The sequence below is a fragment of the Suricata suricatta genome, chromosome 15 (assembly GCF_006229205.1).
Source record: "Suricata suricatta isolate VVHF042 chromosome 15, meerkat_22Aug2017_6uvM2_HiC, whole genome shotgun sequence".
NCBI classification, from domain to species: Eukaryota; Metazoa; Chordata; class Mammalia; order Carnivora; family Herpestidae; genus Suricata; species Suricata suricatta.
This window is the reverse complement of record NC_043714.1, coordinates 43,078,720-43,094,975: the sequence shown is the minus strand read 5'-3', so window position 1 is coordinate 43,094,975 and position 16,256 is coordinate 43,078,720. Positions and strand designations below refer to the sequence as shown.

At 43.9% G+C, this 16,256-nt stretch overlaps 1 protein-coding gene and 1 long non-coding RNA gene across 6 annotated transcripts in view; one reads left to right on the top strand and one right to left on the bottom strand.

The window, feature by feature from the left end:
- The window catches only part of VPS13B (vacuolar protein sorting 13 homolog B), a 740,094-nt gene that overhangs the window by 34,474 nt on the left and 689,364 nt on the right, over window positions 1-16,256 (bottom strand). For 2 of the 5 annotated variants that reach the window (XM_029923832.1, XM_029923833.1), the window contains 10 exons: window positions 15,487-15,750; window positions 14,722-14,805; window positions 14,370-14,545; window positions 13,717-13,887; window positions 13,149-13,350; window positions 11,829-12,017; window positions 9,382-9,528; window positions 7,115-7,398; window positions 4,534-4,661; window positions 4,138-4,334 (listed from right to left, as the gene is read on the bottom strand). In XM_029923832.1, the coding sequence (XP_029779692.1) occupies window positions 4,138-4,334; window positions 4,534-4,661; window positions 7,115-7,398; window positions 9,382-9,528; window positions 11,829-12,017; window positions 13,149-13,350; window positions 13,717-13,887; window positions 14,370-14,545; window positions 14,722-14,805; window positions 15,487-15,750 (1,842 nt within the window). The other 3 variants (XM_029923834.1, XM_029923835.1, XM_029923836.1) reach the window with 3 other exon arrangements.
- Window positions 1,921-6,790, top strand: LOC115279292. The gene is made up of 3 exons (XR_003903343.1): window positions 1,921-2,686; window positions 5,015-5,135; window positions 6,590-6,790. It is a non-coding gene; the product is annotated as an uncharacterized LOC115279292 (long non-coding RNA).

The following is a 16,256-nucleotide window of genomic DNA, read 5'->3' as shown; positions in this document are numbered from 1 at the left end:
CCTGACTCCACTAAAGACTTCTGCTCAAAGATCATGAGAATTCACTGAATCTTTTCAGAAGAAAAATCACCTGCAAACTCTGGGGATCACATTGCTTATCCTTCTCTGTGGTTTCTATGTCTCAGAGACTGCGTTTCATAAACAATTCAAAGACTTCCCAAGGCTCTTAGGATAAAAATCCAAATCGTTGGGCGCAGATACAGAGTCTTGCTGGGTTTGGTCTTGAGTTGTCTCACTACACCCTTCTCCCACCCTCTTTTTCTTCATTTGGCACTATGGCTACACTGGCATTTAGATTCCTGAAAGGACCAGGCTCCTGCTCTGAGCACCAAACCTTCAAACATGTTGCTCTTTCCACCAAGAAAGTCTCCCACTTTTTTGTCTACTTAATGCCCGTTCAGGTTGAAGGCAGAGACGCAAGGTCTCCTCCCAGAGATACTCCTTGGCCTCTCAAACTAGTCTGCTGTTCATCCTAACGGGATAACTGTGCCTTCCCTTCAGAGTTCTTACTGGACTTCAAAATACAACCTCCTAGGTGATGACTTGCTTATCATCTCCTCCACTTGTCCTCTCCTGGGAGGCAAGGGTGGTGTTCCCTTTAGTTCACTGCACTTCCTGGAGTCCCAGTACTAAGTAAGTTATGATGTCTGGCACGTGCAAGAAACTCAGTAAGTATCTGTTGATTGATGACTGAAGCATGCCTCTTAGTATTTATGTCAGTTAAATGGTCAGTTAAACTACGTTTTCTTTATACCTTTTTATTAAAAAAATATTGTCTAGCACTGACAACAATAAGGCTTCTGATGATCAGAAACACAAATCCCATAAGCTATGCAAGATTCTAACCTATTTTCCTGATAGGATCAAAACCGTGACTTAATATGGTCAATGTAAGCTCATGTTTTACATCTTTACTTATGGATTTGGAACCTAACGAGGTTTCCCCCTAGAGTCAGTCAGAATACTACCTCCCGTAAAGTTATGGATGAGAGCACAGTAGGAGGCGCTCTCTCTGAACAACCATGAGATGTCTTCTAGCCTGGTGTGAGCTGGTAACACAACCCTGGAAACTGCACACCAAGTACAGTCTGAATTTTGTGGCCTACATGCTATCAGGTCTTCCCAATAACTCCTGATCCAAAGAACACTTCTTTGTGTGATTATAAATTTATTTTCTGCACATTCCCTCTCATATTCCATTTCAAAATTGCACAACATGACACCGTCCTGTTTCCAAAACTGAGGCGAGGGGCCTACCTCTGGCAGAAGCTAAAGGAGTTTTCTTCCTGGAGGCAATATTGGGGATTTTACAGTGTTTTAATCCTGCTTTTTAAGGTCAGCTTGGAAATTGGCATCACGTGCCTCAGACCATGGGCCGAGGACGGGCTCCTGGAAGATGAACTCACTCCTACAGAAGAACTGCTTCCTTTCATCAGAGGACACGGCTCCCTTCGCTCCCCAGTGATTTATACGCCCGGGTGTACTACTGAGGAGACGTCGGTGAGGGTCTGGAACAAATCTTCCTGCGGAGTAGGAAGTGGACCACGGACTGCAGGACATATGGGACCCAGCTCCTCAAAGATTAATGGGAACATGAGCCTTTGCTGGGTCCTCGGACCAGGGATGATAAGGCCGTTGCAAAGAGTACCTCCTTCTAGCTTTGAAGTATCTGTGACTACAAAAGGTTTGGGGAAATTTAGAGTGAATGGGAATCCCTGCAATAAGTTTTGGCAGGCAGAATGCCTATTCTCCTGAGATGGGGAGAAGTAAGCAAAGTTCTGAAAATCTTCAAGCCAATGCAGAGGAGTTCAGGAACCCTTGAGAAGCTTGCAGTGTTTGTTCTGTACGTTAATGAGACCAGGAGTGTGTCCCGAGGCTACCCGGATCTAACAGATTTTCAGGGTTCATCCCATGGGTGCTGCGGGAAGAAGCAGCCACACCCTGGGGAATGTGGAGCCAGTACACCTGCGGGTCTCCAGGGTGAGGGTGGCCCCCAGGCTGCTCCTCCATTCTTGCACCGTCCCTGTCCCTGGCCACAGCCTGCACCTGTTTGTGCGGCTGCTTCTCTCCCCAGGCCCCCAGCCCTTTCTCGCTCGAGCTCTCAGCAGACGATTTACTCCAAACTCCACAATAAACTTAAGGCCATTGTGCATCAGTTCAACTTCCCTCTCGGGGCCTGTCCCCACCTCTTTTCTGTAGCCTGGGAGGAGGACGTGGTCCTTCTGTTCCAGGAGACCTGTCCCCTCCCCCCACGCCTGTGCCCGGGCAGCTCTCACTGTCTCCTTGACCGACTCCATCCCTGCGGTCCAGAGTGAGCTTCCTCCTCTCTGACCTCCTTAGTTTCATGGCCTCACGTGGAAAACACAATTCGCACAAGTTCCTCCACGCCCTGCCTCCTGGTGCCTCTGAACCTGTCATGTCAAAACTGCTACCTTGCTTCTCTCTCTCCCCTGTTTTTACAGCCTGTACACTTCCTCCGTCAGGGGCTTTGTTTCTCCTGCCACTCTGCCTGTCCCCTCTCAGTCTCTCGCTGCTCTGCACTGACACGCTGGCGTTTCCCGGGTGAGGGCTGGGGATCGCTCTCGCTCAACCTCATCTTCTCCTTCACACAGCCGTTCCCGACCTGGTGTGATGTTTCCTGAGATCCTCCTGCGTTGACAGGCACTGTGCTGTCACCTGAGGATGGGTAAGGCGGGTATCTGACTGCCAGGAATCCTAAGTTGGTAGCAGATCATTTACAGAAATAAACGCCATTTCATGTTACAAATGTTCAGTGACCGTGGAGAGGGGCTTGTGGTGGGGAGGAGATTTCACGGGGCTGAAGACAGAGAATCTCCAGGGAGATGAGAAGGAATGTGCCAGCTCGGGCAGGGGGCGGGCTGGGGACCCCAGGCAGGGAAGTAGCAGTTCCAGCATGGCGGTTTGGAGCAGTACTTTGGGAGCTGGGCCGGTCAGGATAAAATCCCAGTCCCTTCTCTTATAACACGTTGGAACTAAGTCATGTTACTTCTGGAGGCCTCAGTTTTCACTTCTGTAATGTGGGGACAACAGTCCCATCCCGTACGGCTGCTGGAAAGGTTAGACTGGACCGGATGTAAAGTGCTCAGCATGACGCCCGGCATACAGTCAGCGATTACGAAGTGAGAGCCATTGTTACAGTAAGCATATTTATGACTTTAATATGTATCCTGTAACCATGACAGAGGGACCCACTTCATAGGCCTGTTGGGAAGCTCAAATGAATTAATAGGTATGAAAGAGCTGTGACAAAGGATAGCACAACATCACTTGACCATATAATGGAATGAAGTTCTGACGCACGCAGCAACATGGATGAATGAACCTTGAAAATACTACCCAAAGTGAAATTCGCCGGGCACAGCAAGATGAAGACTGTCTGACTCCACTTGCACGAGGGACCTAGAACCGGAGAATTTCAGACACACGGTGCGACGGGACCCCTAGGGGTTGAGTGGAGGGAGGACACAGAGGCATCGCCTCCCGGGTACAGAGTTTGTGTTTCAGAGGATGGAACAGAGCGGTGACGGGTGTACAGCACTGTGCATGTTTTTAATGCCGGTGAATTATACACCTACAAATGAGAAAATTTTAAGTACAGCAGAAATGAAATGCTAGGTTCATATGCCACTTTTAACAAAAATAAAACACCACTAGCACCGAGAGTAAGACAGAGGCAAATCAGAACATTTTATCTGTTCAGGGTTTTTAAGCTATACTTAGACTTGCAGAGTGTTATGTGCTTCTAGGAAAAATATGTATATTTTTAAATTAAATTCTACAACTTTCAAAAGAGGGGAAGAATCTAAGATTGGCATAACGACTGTCCTAAAAGCTGGACAGCAGGGCTACCCTCTGTATGGAGGAGTCTAACAATTTTATTTCATTTTTGACCTTGGATCAGATCCGACGTGCCTGCCTTTACCAAGGGCTCCTCTCTGGTAAGCAGTTGTATAGGACATCGTGGAGACAACACTTCGTATTTGAGAATTTATAACCTAACGGGGATGTGAGGATCTCAGCTGGAGATGGAAAGTTCAGCACTGAGAAAACACTGTGTAAAAGCAGACAGCGCGGGAGAGGGAGTGTGTCCTTGGGCCCCGCCGGGAAGACACTGACCTGTGTTCCCTGACTGTTGACGTCGATGGAGTCGCTCCACTCGGTTGTGCCTTCCACGGACTCTACCCTCAAAAAGAGGCTCGGAAGGAAGTCTCTGGTCTTGCAGTCTGGATAACTGGAAATCTGATGATACAGTTCATGATGAATTGAACACTCGGAAGGAATCCTTCTGCAATAAACCTCAAACTTGGGAATATCTAAAAAAAAAAAAAAGGCATATGCAGACTGAGGTCTTGAAGATGAAGGTGAAGACAGTGTGGCAGGAGAAATGTCTAGAAGGATGAATGGTACTTTTATTTAAAAATTCTTCACAGGATCACAGGTGGCTACTAACTTAAAAACCTCCAGAAAGATTATAGGTTTTATATTATTTAAATTCGATGCTATAATATATACCTTTAATGTTCTCCTTTATAAGGATTGTTACTGGACATCTGTTGTGGAAAATTATCCGAGGACTAGGGTCTTCTGTGAGGGTTAAATACGTCACTCCAAAGTGCTCTTGATATGTCAGTGCGACTGCCCTGGGATGAAATCAAATCAAATGACAGAAGCGGTTTAGGAAAAAATGAATGCTTTCTCTCCTGGTCCACGTTTATTTGGATTTGTAATATTCACAACTCCAGAACACCATCTCTTTTATCGATCAGAAGAAATGTTTTCCAGAGAAAGGAGGCCATCCTCTCATCTCTTAACTGTCATATACTAATTACAGCTTTACCGACTTTTTCTCATAATTACATTAAAATATTCAAAGACGTAAAAAGTTATTCAAAAGCAAAAAAACATAACTTGTACCACTTGGAGAGAATTCTGGCCTACCCTGTGCTAACTTTCTCCTCCTGCTCTGCTCTCTTTTGTGCAAATGTGCCTTCAGCTCTTCACATGGTGTGCCTTCTTCCTCAAAAGTGCTTGGTGAATTTTGGTATCAGAGGAGCTGACAGCCTTTAGAAAGACTGCTAGAGAACACGGGTACCTGCTCTCTTCATATTCTAAAGGTAGGTGGGCTCATACTGCCTGCTGTCAGTTTTCACATCATCACACTTTACATGACCTCCATTGTGTGTACCCAGGGCAAAGCTGTATTAATCAGCACTAGAAAAACTGCTGTGTGGGCACAGGCTGTCCTCTGCAAGGGAGAGACAAAACTCCTCCAGTTTACACCACAGACTACCAGACAATGTTTCACATCAATGCAGGAAAAAAAATCCTCTCTGAGGTTTATATTACATGGACTGATCAAATTAATCAGAGAAACCGATATTTGCCAAATATAGCCCTCAGTTCATACTGATTAAAAGGGGCTGATAATGCATTAAAGAATTTCCCAACTGCCATTTATCCTGTTCACCAGGGGTGAGTCCTTCCCATAGTATTTGCCTGAAGTGCCAGAGTGAAATCGTCCAGAAGCATTTGGGGAAATCACTTTAATAACACCATCAAAGGTGCACGGTAGGGCTGAGGCGGGGAGAGAGTGGGGAGGGCGGGGCTGTGGGAGGTGAATTCACTTGCGGACCCAGTCCTTGGATTCATAGCAAAGCTCCTTTCCCGGCCTGATTCTGAAAGCGCTGGGGCAAGCCAACCTCAGAGGATTCTTCTTGCTAGCCAAGAAAGCCGGGGGCCAGGACTGACATATGGTATTTTCAATCGAATATCTGGTTCAGTATTTATAGATAAGATTAAGTTATATTAATAAAATCATGTCTTAGAATTCTGAGAATTCCAAACATCATTTCCAAATGCAGTTTTATTTTAAATTTGGTCTTTCCGTTTTAAAAATAAATTTTGTTCTCTCAACGTAGGTTCATATCACTTTCAAAAATACTTCCTTAAACTCACCACCCTTAACTTCTCCAGCCAGAATATAAATATAACCACACCTCTCCGGAATTGGGGATGAAAAATGTTTATAAAATCAGGATGTTTCTGAATGTTGTGAAGAAAGGAGGGATATGTGTAGGGAACAAGGCCTTGCTATAATGGATAACCTGAGTCAGGAAGGTATCTTTTTAAATCTTACTACTAGAAATCTCTGTCGACATCAGAAAGTTAAGAATAGCTCAAATCTCAACCGAAGTCTGTAAATTCAATCATGGGAAATAGGTACCTCTAGTAAGAGCACAACATGTTTTCTTTGGTACTTTTTACATATACCATAAATAAGTTGTTCCTCACAGCTACAGAAAGGACGTGCTGCAAGCGAAACAACCACAAAGTAAAAGTCCAGGATGAACGGCTTGATGCTGTGGTTGTTATTTGCATAATTGGTACTCGGTAACTGGAGTAACTTGCGTGCAGGGACAACCACAGAACAGTCTTCTGTGACTTGTGTTTATCTAAGTTATCTCTGCTAATGACCTTTAAAGAAAAATTCCATTTTGAAGTAGACGTAAAATATGGGAAAAGAAAAAGGTTTTCCAACTTGACTTTCTCACATTTTAACCCTTGACAGAGGCTATCTTTCCATTTTGATGAACTGCTGCTCTTCTACACACAAATACCATCACTTCCCCCCAGGAGAAGCTGCCTAAGGGAAGAATCTCCTCAGTAGAACACTGTGGCAACCCATATGTGATCACAATGTTTGCCCGATTGTGTACAATGTCTAGAAGCCATAAAAGAAAAGTAAAACCTGGGGTGCGTGCCTGGGTGGCTCAGTCAGTTAAGCGTCCGACTTCGGCTCAGGTCATGATCTACAGGTTTGTAAGTTCAAGCCCCGAATCAGGCTCTGTGCTGACAGCTCAGAGCCTGGAGCCTGCTTTGGATTCTGTGTCTCCCGCTCTCTCTGCCCCTCCTCTGCTCATGTGCTCTCTCTCTCTCTCTCGCTCTCAAAAATAAATATTAGAAATAAAAAAAATAAAAGTAACACCTAGTTTTACATGTGGTGAGACTGCAGCCTTTCTCCTGTCTCTCCTGGAGCCTCGATGAAGAGCTATGGCAACAAGCTAAGAAGGGTGTTCACACAGAGGTCACATACCTGGTGCTGAGTCTGTCTTTCCCCCAGCTTCCGCAGGGCACAGCTACACTCTGTCTGGGAAACTCGTGTCTGACTATGGCCGGCAGGCTCCAGCACTGTGAGCCGCTGGCCCCCGAGGCGGGAGAAAAGGCCAGCAAGATCTGTTTCTGCAGCAGGGACGCCTCCAGTGGTGACTGGCTGATGTCAGGCATTAGGTCCCAGCAAGGAAGGGAGCTGGATTTCACAGCAGGCGGCTCTCCACCTGGGCAGATGCTGAAAGTGGTACTGTCTGGAATATGAAAATACTGAAAGAAGACAAGACAATGCCGAGAGCACAGTTATTGCACCAATGGAGAGAAGGGAAGCTTCTGAAAGCACAGCTTCTAAGAAACCATAACCATGTAATCTCAGGAGGTGGCCAGGTGGGGGTCATGGGCAAGTTAGACTCCCATTCCCACGAGAAAGCCCTAAGCAGACCGTTAAAAGCAGTGGGGGCAGGTTTGCTTCTCTAGGCATAATGAAACATGGTAAGGTTGGGGTGATTTAGAAGGTGATGCAAAGTTCCCAATGTCTCCCAGGGACTGCCCAAACCCTGATGTTGTAAGGGTAGACAAGCCGCACGCTTGGATGGGCATGACCCAACTGAAAGGCTGTACCCTGAGGGGCCCTGGGAAGAAGAGAGCTGACTGACACACAGAAAGGTGAAATGGGAGCTCAGAGGACAAACTGTTTAAGGCTCATCCTGAGGGAGAAGAGAACTCTGATCCCAACCCTCAGTTGAAATTCCACAGGGCTTCTGGCACATTAGAGAGTCTCAGAAGTTTGACTTAAAAAGGACCGAGATACTTTATTTAAAACTCCTCTTTCACATCTGAGGAAGCTGTTTTCCAGAAAGCTGCTGACTTGTCCAACATCACAAAGACAGTGAGTGGCAAAGCCCAGCTGGAGCCGGGCTTCCTGCTTCCTGTTTGGTGGTTTTCCCACTCCTCCACACGTCTCCCTGAGAGGCTCGGGATTATCGTGTCTTGGGAAATAATTCCTACACCTGCCTGAAGCAGGGCAAGGTTGGAAAAGGGGCCACTCCTCAGCCGCCTGGCAGTACGTGGGCCCTCCCCTCTACTCCGGGGAGCTGAGGCACATCAGGACTTCTCTGGGAGGCTGGTGGTGTGGCTGTTGCTACTACCGTTTCCTGAGTGCCTGGCCTTTTTACTCATATTAGCTCATTTAATTGTCACCAAAAACCTGTAAGGAATGCAAAATTATGCCTATTTTCAAATATGGAAATGTCAGCATGGAAAGCCCTGACCCCATGTCACGGGAAGCCCCAGGGCGGGGAGGAGCAGGAGAATCATCTGCACACACGCTGGTCCTCTAGCCAAAGCCTCACCTAAAATGGAAACATTGTTGACCTCGATTTCCCAACCAGGTACTTCTGGCCACATAGTTATTCTACTGATACTTCGAAGAACCAAATTAGAAATCTATTATTCGGACATACTTGTAAACACTATAATGCACTGTAAGCTCAGAAGAGTAAGACTTTCATCCTAGTTTGTTGTTCTAATGTAATTTTTAGGAGCTGAAAGGGATAAATATAAATGCAGACAGAAGTAAAGAAAGAAAATACTCCCCTATGTGATTGTTTCAATAGCATAAAACAGCAGTTTACCACTTAGCAGATCATGTTTTTAACTCTTTTTAAAATATCTCCTTATTGTCTCAAAATAGATGCGTTCATTTTAATTGTTTAAAGAGGAGAGACTCGAAAATCTTTCTCGGGTTTATTTTCTGCATATCCTGCCAGTGGGATGCTCACATAAATGAGCTGGTGCCTTTTCACACTTACTCTCCTCGTGGGCAGAGAAGTCAGGGCCCCCACACGTGTGGCTCGGCGGGGGCCCAGCCCTGTGGCACCGCTGCCCGCGAGGCAGAGGCACTTTTCCACGGGACCCGGGAGCCAGCCTCAGGCCCCCTGCCCTGCCGGCGGGGCTTGGCTCTAGCGAGTGTGCTGGCCAAATGCGCAGCGGCCTCCGGCCTCCGGGCAGCTGGACCCGGGCAGCACGAATCCGGCAGTGCGTGCGGACCTGCTGCTTTGCAGGATTCCTGCTCATTCATCACCTGGGAAGCGCTAACCACGACACCCGTGGTTTGAATTCGATAAAAAATACATTTCTCTTCACCTATCTTCAGTGTTAGTTTCCTTCTTTTTTCTAGGCTAAGAAATTAATCTTACTTATTGCTCACTTATCAAAACTGAAGACAAACCAATAACGTTATGAATTGCTTACCTCCGTCCCAGAGTGGGGTTTGGAGACAGATAACTGCGGCTTATAAAATATCTGATATGGTGTATTATTGATTATCATGGTCTTGTCTTCGATCTGAAGGATCTGGATACCGTGCTGAACCATGGAGGAGATGCAGAACTGACATAACTGCAAGACAAGTGAGGAAAGGGCGATTTTCAAAATCTTATAAGGCATCTAAAAATGTCTCCTTTTTTAAAGGGTCATTTTATCTCTTGGTTTGCCCACGACAGTACCAATTTTACCTTTTGTCCCAGCGTATTTACCAGAGTCTCCTTTCAGCCTCACAGACGTGCCAGCCCCCCAAAGGAGGCACGATTTACAACAGGTGTCCTAGCACACTGGTTATTTCTGGTGTTTCCAAGTTATTTAGCCAATTCCCTCACAAAGTATTTATGCAGGAGCATAGAGAGATGGCACTCATGTTTTCACACGAGGTTGAGCACTCCTCCTCTTCCTCACGCTCATCCCCACCGCCACCTCACTGAAGGCCTGGGAGGGACCCACAGGAGTCCTAAGAACACCCCCAAGTGGCCCTCGCATTCTGCTTTCCTGTGCTCTGCCTGTTGAGGGTATTTATGCGTGCTGACTCACAGAATCCTCACGTGTCTCCATTTTATAGAAGAAGGAAATGAGGCTCAAAGAGGTTATGTAACCTGCCCAAGGTCAAAAAGACAGAGAGGGTCTCGTTGGGACGGAAAGCCAAGCACTGTGGTCTTATGGTGCGGCTCGTGACCCCTGCGTGTATCATCTCCTTATGTTACCTCGTCGTATGACGGGCTGGTGCTCAGAGAAGATTCCCACTTAGTGAATGGTCATGTCAGGGCAGCAGTTCTCAAAGTGTGGCCTGGGACCCGTGTGTGTGTATGGGGGTGGGGGGGGGGTCTCTGAGATGCTTTCAGGGCGTCCAAAGGTCGGAACTGTTTATATAATAATACCAAGACACTACTGTCTTTTCCACTTGAATGCCCTCATGAGTATACAGTGGCGTTTTCCAGGGGTTATCTGACCTCTGATGTCATCACCGTCACAGCATACATACGGAATATATGTTTGTGTATTCTTGGGGTCTAAAGATTTTGCTTTAATTTCTCATTTGACAGCTATCAATAGCTATAGCCCACATGAACAAAAGGGTTTGGGAGGTCTGCAATAAGTTTTAAGAGAGTAAAGGTTTTTAAGAGAGTAAAGCGATCCTGAGACTAAAAAGTTTGAGAATCACTAGGAAAGAATAGTGATATAAATATACGTAATAATATATTTTCCAACAGTCCATTCATTCATCCACATTTATCCCGCGTTTGCTGTGGCCCCTTTGTGAGGTGCTGGAGGTATTGGGTGTTGGACCGTATGGCATGATGTTTTTTTCCAGGTTTTGATGGCCGTTCTCAACTTACAACTATTCAGCTTTGGGTGATTCACGCTTACAGCTCTTTGCCATTTACACCCATGTTACAGTATTTTGGCCGGCAGAACATAAACATGTGTTGCCCAGACAACTCTGAGCAAATGGATACCAGTCTTGAATACTGAAGAGAAACCAGCTTCTCTGTATAGAGAAATTTATTTTTAAAAAGTCACCAAATGACCCTAACTTTTTTCAAGAGGCTCTTCAAAGATGCCTGTCAAAATCTAACTTCTCCCTGGAGAAAGGTCATTCTAAATCACACTAGTATGATGAAGTAGCCCTTCTTCTTGTGATTTTGGAGGGCTAAAATAAGGAAGATATTATCAAGTACAGCATGAGACTTTGACATGGTGCACTAGGATACTGTGCTTTCATACAAACAGGTTACTCTGATTTGTTACTATATTTATTATTAACTTAATTGGTTTTACAGACTTTAGAAAAGATTGATGCTGAAGATCATGCACCATTTGTATTTGGTTAAATAACTGATTAAGTATGTTTTTGGTATTCCGATCATTAAAGACATGGGTACCAGTCCTCTGTTTGGGAATGTAACTCCCTTGTGACGTTTGGCTCTGTGGGAAAATGCACGGACTTTTCTCAGGATGCCCTTTCCAGCAACGGAACCTTTGCTACAGGTTTGTCCTTTCACTCAGTGCTCAGAGCGTTAGCAACTGTACTTCCTGCTCTAAGACAAGGAGGCCAAGTGCAATTTGTGGGGTTTTTTTGGAATAAGTTCATTTCCCTCCCCCCCACATACGATCAATCAAATGACTACTGAGTGTTCTGAAATAGAGTGGTTATTGGATAAATTATGTGACATGGCTTTTATCACTGCTAAAGGAAAAAAAAAACCCTGTAGAAGAGAGAGGTCTAAGAAATCACATGTTTCACTGTTATAAATTGTCTAGAGCAAGTCATACCAAAAAGGAATTAAAAAGAAATGGGCAGACTCATTTTAAACAGGCTGAGGGGTAGGCGTGCAATTTCCCCCGAGCCACGCGGACCTCGATCCTACCTTCTGACGTCCCGGGAAAGCACCGAGTCTTACTTCAGCATCCACAAAGCCTTCTTCATCCAAGGACACGACTTCACCATTACCTCCATCTTTCCACTTCGGAGACGTCAGGTTATGGACCAGTTTAATTGCCACTGACTTATGCACAGTGTTTGTATTTGCCCAGTATATTCCAATTTGAAAAGCTTCCTGGAAAAATAATGCTTCCATTATAAAGTATTTTTCTTAACTTTGATATTTTTACCTCAATTCACAGGAATTTTTTATATTATATAATAGGTCTTACTTAGGCAACCAAATCCCTTTATGAGTTTTGTTTTTGTTTTTCTAATGGCAACATACATTTTATTATAGTTCCCAATGTTTTCTTTGATTCACAATGGAATTCATATTTATAGAAGGAGAAAAAAACCCAACCCAAACTGTGGCTCCCCTCTAAATAACAAAGATTTAAAAACTAAGACTTTCATTTCATTTGACAAAAGAATAATATGCAACCTTAGGTACATGTAGGTCAGCATTCCAGTTCCATAAGGTAACATCATCTGATTATTAAAAAAGAAAGAAAGAAAAACCCCAGGAAAATGCAATTGAATAAAGATGTTCATGAAGTATAGCTCAAAAAAAGTACTCTTCAATTGTTCCCCACCAGGAAAATATTCTATTTAGGAGTTGCTTGTACTCTGTTTTCTTATAGATTTATGTACTTTCTTGAAATGGGCTCGCCTTATCAAGAAAGTTCTCTTGTGATGGAGTACAGTCTTGCTGTGAAATTCTGTTTTACATTAGGGTTTCCCCCGTGCCAGCAATGACTCCATATTGTTATTACCAACAAGTGGATGGTGGGACATCTATGAGTATGGACATCCAAGTCCACTTACAAAGGAAGAGGGGCCCTGACAAAAATAGTTGTTCAGAAATCCTCAATTCTTACTCATCTTGCAGATCCCAGAGAATTTCTGTGAGAACCACAAATCTATATAGGGAGTGGGTTAACACAGAATATGACTCTATATCCTTAACATACCCTGGGTAGGCCAATCCTACGTGCTTGTCAAATATCCTGTACACAACAAAAATGAAAAAGTAACTAGAAGTTATCAAATTTAATGATAACTCAAGCGTGGATACTGCTGATAGGGGGAAAAAGGCATCTGAAATATCTTTGAATATCAAAGAACATTCCATACCCCTTACACATGCATCTAAGACGACAGTTTTCTACAACTGATTCTGTTAAGAACATAAATGCAACCTCAGAATAAAGGCTAGCTGTTGAAAGAAAAGAATTCATATTAGCCAAAACAAAAGTTATAGTACCTGAAAATTAGGAGGGATAATAATCTTGCCAGCAGGAACCTGTAGAACAATCTTCTCTCCTTCAAACAACCAGAGGTCCCATTTGGATTGATTGATAAGCAGGGCCCAGGGTAGAAGTTCTATCAACAAGGTTCTAACATATGGTTTCCAGACTGACAGCTTCACTCGCATTGGGCTATCCCACTGACTCAGCTGTTCATTCCTGTTCCAAATACCACATCCAAGAGACTCAATGAAATACGATGACTTCAGTATTCATGAAATATGTTTAAGGATTCCAGACACACAACGCTCTTGTATGACACCTCTTCATACTAGATTCCTCCAACGCTGAATTTGCATCCAGGAGAAAAGAAACTTTTCATGCAATTATGTTCTAGATTATAAGTAAAGCAGTCTACAAAATACATCTACACAGACAATAAAAGGTCAGAAATGGATAGAAGCATGCAAATCTCTTCTTTTTCAAAGTCCCTTTTATGGTATCTAACATTTTGGTGATGGGTCATTTATTTATTAATATTGAGAGATGTTTGTAGAAGAAGACTGCAGCAAAAGAGAACATTACCTGTCGGAATCCTTTTTGTTATAGGGCCACAGGGGCTGGAGGGACTTTTCCAGCCCATAGAACTCGTCAAGGATCTGATTCACTGTGCCTCCCGGGTGTATCTTAGTGGCTATTTGCTTAATGAGGGACGTGGAGATGGGGAGGGCACAGTGTGAGGGGTCGTCTTCTTCTCTAGGCAACAGAGAGGCACAAACAGGTGTAAATATCAGATTTCTGAAGTGGTCTACATTTATTGAAAAAAACTCTAACTACAGCTGTATTATAGACCAATACTTTTTTGTGAGACTGAGGCAATCTTTGGTGATTTAGGGATTGGTAACACCGTTTTTGGATGATACGGGCCCTGGCCCCTTCTCCCTGCCTTGGCTCCCCATGCGCTTGGGTGAGAGCTCTAGTCACCTCTTCTCCACTAGAGAAATTATGTGTCAATTAAATTTTCTGACCCCTCTTGTTTATTTCTAAGTTTAACGGATGAGGCTGAATTTTATCCAAAGCCATTGAAGAGGCTAAGAGAATACCAGGCAGGGCAATTTTAAACTAGCATTCTCAAAAGGAACCCCACAAAAAATTCTGTCTTCCTTCTTCCCCTCAACAGTACTAAGTTGCTTTTCCACTGAATCTCTCTTAGGAAAATGTAAGGACTTTTCTGGTACCTTGCTTGAAACGTTAGATGATGTACAAGGTCAGGTTCTATGTTTTGCAGTGGTTTTTCCTGTCCTTTTCCTGGAATAATTTGTGTTTCACTCAATCCAAGACTCCTTTTCTCCAAATGTATGATAATGGGGTCTGGAAGATGACTTCTCATGATAAAAAGAGGGCTGAACACAATCTATAAAAATAAGAGGACAGAACAACTTTCATATTTGCTTGTTGCAGTATTCCAGCTGTTTGATGCTGAAACAAACTTGTAATAAATCTCTTCCCTGGGTCACTCTGACCTTAATTTATTTCGGAACAGGAGAGGTCAGAGTCATATACCATATTTTAGGATTGGAAAGCACTCACCATTCGCTGTTGCACTTGAGTGTTGGGTTCTAATGTCAAAACTGTGCACCAGACGTAAAAAATGGAACTGTTTGAAGATGGCACCTGCATATGAAGTAGAAAAGGCTTCTATTAAACACTAAATGGTTTATTAGTTAATCAAAATGAGGCACAGACATAATGTCAGTTTGGCGGATGAAAAAGTTTAAAGTTATAGAAAAAAGTCACTAAAATTAAAGAATAACTACGCAAAGACAGATTTCATTATGGCATAAAGTGAATGTGCAGTGAGTCAATAAAGCTAATGCTTTCTTAAAGACAAAGGGATTTGGTATGAGGAGAGACTGATACCAGACTGGGGGGAGAACAGATGAGATTTGTCCTTCATGGGAATGAAAGTGATGACGTCAGAGGGCAAGGAAGAGATAAGAAAGTCAGAGTCCATTGCAAAGATTCTCAAGTGGGGAGTACACCAGCCCTTCTCCCCCTCCCCCCCAACCCCACGTCAAGCCCTGGTGCGTCAGGGTCTTTCTCCAGATATAAGTTGCTTCTACCTGAAAGGGGTAGCGTCTGGGCTCTAAGAACCCCTGGAGCTGATAGAACTGTGTGGTTGTGGGATGGGAGGAGACACTTTGAGAAGCAATATTCAAAGTCTTTTTATATTATTTCAGATTTCCCTCTTTTGTACAGGTCAGTTTTTAAATAAAGCGCTATACTGAATAAAGAGAATAGTGAGAAATTTTAATTTTAAAGTTGCTCTATTTCAGATTGTCCTACTTCTTATACCTGAATGACAATGCTATACTCAGGGGACTTAGATTCCAAGCACACGTCTCTTGACCAATCTTCATCTCCTTTGGCCTTTACACACAACTCTGTCAGTTCACTGTTTTCTAGTATGTATGAAGGTAATTTCTGCTTGGCTGTGAGGCAGTCAAAATGTTCTCGAATCACAGCTTGTCCATCTTGACCAGTGTAATGCTGAACGACTTTTAATTCTATACTTTGAGACAAGTAACTACAGATGATCTGTCTTCCACAGATGATAATCTGAAAGATAATAAACAAATAAAGAAAGCTTCATCAATTCAGATTTCATTAATTAGAAATATGATAGCGAACTTGTTGGTTTTAACAGAAAGAAAACGAAGTCATTACCTTATTTACAGCATTTGCTTTGGTCATGTTGAGTTTACAGAACTCAAAGGATAGGCCCAGGCAGGGTCCACATCCAGCTAGAAATACTGGTTGTGTCATCATCAGGGAAACACAAATGAAAACCACACTGAGATACCATCTCACACCAGTCAGAGTGGCTAAAATGAACAAATCAAGAGACTATAGGTGCTGGCGAGGGTGTGGAGAGATGGGCACCCTCCTACACTGCTGCTGGGAATGTAAACTGGTGCAGCCGCTCTGGAAAACAGTGTGGAGGTTCCTCAAAAACCATCCATAGAACTCCCTTATGACCCAGCAATAGCACTGCTAGGGATTTACCCAAGAGATATAGAAATGCTGATGCATAGGAGCACATGTACCCCAATGTTCATAGCGGT